This window comes from Gavialis gangeticus, unplaced genomic scaffold (genome assembly GCF_001723915.1).
Source record: "Gavialis gangeticus isolate Ggan-Ray unplaced genomic scaffold, GavGan_comp1, whole genome shotgun sequence".
NCBI classification, from domain to species: domain Eukaryota; kingdom Metazoa; phylum Chordata; order Crocodylia; family Gavialidae; genus Gavialis; species Gavialis gangeticus.
Genome location: NW_017728995.1, coordinates 29779362 through 29783954, shown reverse-complemented (window position 1 = coordinate 29783954; position 4593 = coordinate 29779362). Strand labels below are relative to the sequence as shown.

The 4593-nt window shown below is 47.3% G+C and overlaps 1 protein-coding gene across 3 annotated transcripts in view; it reads right to left on the bottom strand.

Moving 5' to 3' along the window:
* The window catches only part of LOC109288063 (cytochrome P450 2J5-like), a 39836-nt gene that overhangs the window by 28852 nt on the left and 6391 nt on the right, over positions 1-4593 (bottom strand). For 2 of the 3 annotated variants that reach the window (XM_019503416.1, XM_019503414.1), the window contains exons 2-3: positions 2520-2682; positions 762-911 (exon numbers count right to left, since the gene is read on the bottom strand). In XM_019503416.1, coding sequence (XP_019358961.1) covers positions 762-911; positions 2520-2682 — 313 coding nt within the window. The remainder of the gene's footprint in view (positions 1-761; positions 912-2519; positions 2683-4593) is intronic. The other variant, XM_019503415.1, reaches the window with a different exon arrangement.

Here is a 4593-nt window from a genome sequence, read left to right as displayed (position 1 = left end):
AGCCTAGTTTAAAGCCCGCCGGAGGAGGTCCGCCAGCCTTGAAACAAGATCTTCCATACCTATTTCTTCTTGCCTTATTATATTTAAAGCATTAGATTTTGTAACAACCCTCCTCCATTCTGATGAGGTTAGTTGAGTTGTTTTGCATCATTGGTGATTCTTCAGGCACAGTGACCTGGCAGTACCCATCTCCTCTCCAGGTGTGGATGGCTGTTGGCTCCCAGGGAGCTCATCCACCCTTTGACAGGTCTTGCATTTAGTCCTGCTGGGTGTCTGCACACCCTCCTCACACCAGCTAGCCCAGGTGGGGGTGTCAGTTTAGTCGCCGACAACCTGACCATGGAACAGGCTGTACTGGTTTACATAATACCAGGGAGCAGACCAAGAGAGGCATGGCCTGACAAGGAGTGATAGGGAAGTGCCCATCCATTTTAGTGAAGGACATCAAAGATAAAGGGACTAGCTGATTCATAGATCCCTTTCAACATTACAATTTTAAAACAGACTTCCAACACCCCAGTCATAGTTCCCATGTCCATTGTTTTCTAAGTAGTTCTGAAGAAGGACATTTCTCAGGTTAGTATGAAAATACAGGCCTAAACACTCTCCGTGTTGTCATTCAATTCCCTGGGGTCCATTATAGGACTCCAAGAGCTGCAAATGCTCCACTCTGGAGCAGAAACCAACCCAGCCATTAGTTCACATACTAAAAATATGGTTCCGCAACATAAAAGGGCTCATTTTTTAGCAGACATACATACCTTTCATACTTGCAAAGTACTTCAGCAGGTGATGCGCCTCCTCTTGTACCCGGTACTCCAGACCTTTCTTCCCCATTCCCAGGTTGCGTAAGATCATCATCCCAAAGCGCCTCTGCTGCTTCCAGTTGCGACCAGTTGCCAACATAATACCTGAGGAATTAGTTTCCTGTGACACTGCTGTTTATTGCATAGAAACATTTTACTGAAAAAACACATTTCCCACTTCTTGGAATATGAGGTATAAGAAAATGCCAGATACTAAAGAGCTGTTTAATCTAGCAGAAAAAAAGACCTAACCAGAACCAGTGGCTGGAAGCTGAAACCAAACATTTAAATGAGAAATAAAGTGCACATGTGAGAAGTGCTGGACTTGCCATTGGTAGCAGTTTTCAAAGAAAGACTTGATGCATTTCTGGAAGATGCTGCCACTGGGGCTAAGTGCTGAGTTCTGGAACTGTCTGGGTAAAGCCCATTCCAATTTCTCTCTCTCTCTTTTCCCCACAACCTAGCTGTTGGAAATTAAGGTCTGTTTAAGGTCTGATATCTTTGTCCCAGGCATTCACGAATAAATGACTCCAGCTACAAGTGCGGGAAGAAATGCTGCCAGACTGGCAGGCACAGAATATATTGTAAACTATTGTAAACATAAAGTAAAACTATACACGCATTGGCATTAGCAGATTCAATAGACAGTAACTTGAGATTCACGCATGTAGATTCAATACATTCACATATCTCACAGTATCCATAAAGGGTTACCAGGGGACACTGGGGGATATTGGTGTCCCAGAGAAGTAGATGAGATTTCAGGGCTATGTGCTTGTTCTGGTCAGGAATGCATTCTTCTGCTTCCTGCAGGCACTTGGGCACCTCCCGGGTGGTCCCAGTAAAACATGTGCCGGGTGTTAGCAGTAGGAGTCTGGTCTTGGAACGCTTGCGGGTGGTTTTTTGTTTTGACAGATAGCCAATGGCTTCCATGAGCGAACATAAGTGAGAGAAGAGAAATGGTGATTTTCAGTAGTTTACAGCAAGGAAAAGTTGAGTGGAGTTTTATGATACAAAGAAGAGACACTCCTCCAAGCCAAGGGCTGGGCTACCGAATATCAAAGGCTACTGTAAACAGCTTAGGTATGAAAGCTCCTCCAATGCTTGTTGCAAGACTCACTCATGATGCCAAGACTTTGCCAGCCTAGAATTAGGTGTACCAATTATATCCGGCATAACAAAAGTATGGGAATTGGGTAAGAAGAATATTTATCTGCTGTTCTGCCTTTTGTGGCGAAATACTGCCGTGTCCCTCTGCAAGAGACAAAGGCACTGGGGGCAATATTGTCTTCTCATTTTCCCAGTAAATGTCTCTGTCCCCGATCAAAACACCCTTACCACCAGGACAGATTTTCACCTGGAATTTCTACTTAGCTTGCAGGGTGGGATAGGAGGCAATATGTTTGGAGCAGTGCCCAGCTTCATCTTGCATCTGGGCCACTAGCCCACACTAGTTCAGTACATGACATCTCTATGTGACCTGGTGAGTACTGCAGACAAGCTTCTTATTGGCCATTATGTCTCAGGACTTTCCACTTCACTGCTACCCAAGGCTCTTTACTCTGCTTTTTTTTCATGCTTCCTGGTCACACAGCACTAGCTCTTTATAGCAATCTGCCATTACTATCCATGAGTGCTTACGAAATGTGGGAGTAGCCACATTCAATGAAAAGTCAGCATCCCTGTGCAATTTCTGTACCAAGACCTTCTCACCTTTTCCTTGTGCCATTGTTTTGAAGAAAGGACTCAATAGGCGCCCAGAAACATCTTCAGGATGAGTGGTCAGACCATCCTTCACTGCATGAAATCCATTCAGGATAATGATGGGGGTCCTTCCAAACCATAAAGTGAAGATATCACCATGGGTTTTTGCCAGCTGTAGAATAATCAATGCCAGGAAAACACAGGTCATAAATGCCCACACCAAATCAGCAGATACTGCTCAAGTGTCCTGGAACTGTTCATAAACTTTGCTTCATCGTTTTGTCAGGAAGGGGTTTCTTCAGGGTTAGTTTCATAAGACTGAATATAGTGATGCAAAGAATGACTTTTAACACAACGGCTCTGTGGCTAGAGCACTTACTCAGGATATGGGAGACCTGGCTCTGCTTGAAGGGCTGTATTCCAGTTCTCCCATCTCCAGCTAGAGTGATTCATCTGGCAGGCAATAGGCTAGATCTTAACACCTATAGAAACCATTCCACTTTGCATAAGACCCCGGTATCCACTGAAACAGGGACTGTACGTGGGTGTCCCACCCTTCAGGGGAATGCCTGAAGTACCAAGCTAGAGTCATTCCCTGGCTCTGTGAGGCATTTTTATACAAAACAAAAGAGCTCCAACAGGAGAGATTATGAGCACCCTGCTCACACGTACCCCATCACTCAGTGGTTAGGGTACTCGCCCAAGAGGCAGGAGATCTGAGTTCAAATCTACACTGCCAGTTTCTGGGCAGGGATCTGAACCAAGGGCTGCTTGTGCACTTGATGGGGATTTAGTCCTCAGGTTTTTAATTGAGACCTATCATTTCAGTTTTTCCATCATGTTACAGCAAGGGGCCTGATCCTTTTCTTTTTTTGTCAGAGCCAGGGCCTGCCTATGACTGGGGGCCAAGCTGCCGGCTGGCCGAGCAGCTCGTGAGCTGTGAGGGGCCCCAGTCCTTCCCCCTGCAGCAGCAGCGTCCGCCAGGGCCATCCGAGCAGGCTGGTAGTGGGTCGGGTACTGCCCCAGCTTGGAGGCAGCACCTGGCCTGGTCCAACTTTCCTGAGCCCACCCAGAGAGCAGCACCCAGTGGGCTTCCAGTGTGAGGGTGTGAGGAAGAGTTGGATTGGGTTGGATGCTGCCTCCAAGCTGGGGCAGCACCCAGCCCACTAGCAATCTGCCTGGGGAGCTCTGGGGGGGTGCAACTGCCATGGAGAGAGGGACTGGGGCTCCCTGCAACTCAGAGGCCTCTTGGCCTACCAGCAGCTCTCCCCCCAGATGCGGGAGAGGCAGGCAGGCTCCTCCAAAAAAAAAAAGGATTGGGCTCCTCACCACTTCTGCTTTCAGCAGGCACCTGCTAAAGGCAGAAGCAGTGAGGAGCCCAATCCTTCTATTCTGCAGAGCCTGGCCGTCTCTCCCGCAGCCAGGGGGGAGCGAGCTGATAGCTGCATCATTGCAATTTGCAACGTTGCAAAACTAAACTACAATAGTTTAGTTTGCAACAATGCAAACTCATCCAACCCCCCGCAAAACTAGCACATGTGTAATGTGTGATGCCATTAAGCCACACAAATGACATTTTTGTCACATGCACACTGTGATGACCGTCCCATGTACAAGCACCCAAGGTGTCTCAAGGTGAGCACCCTAACTTTCTGGGGACAGGTGAGCTGTTGTATAAGAGAGCATGGTTTGGGAAGCTACCCTTCATTTCTCTGGCTTTTTTTACGTGTCCCTAATGGGTCAAACAGGTTCTTTCCATTAAGTCCCAAATAACTTTTGCAGCCTGAGTCAGCTTGAATAAAGCCTGTAGTTCGCATCCTTTTGACATGCATGTATAACAGGTTTGCGCACTTCAGAGCATGCTCCACACATGGGGTTACCTAGTAAACACCAGATCTCTGCACCTGCTGGGAACTCCAGTGGTCCTTAGTGCCACCAACCACCCCGTGTCTTGTCCTGAGAAAGGGACTAACTGAGCCAGCACAGACATGACTGTATCTTATTGTCTGATTGGCTCCTGACCAAAGATTTGGCAGAATTCAATCAGTCATGCAAACAGAACCTGGTCCCAAGGATGAGGTTC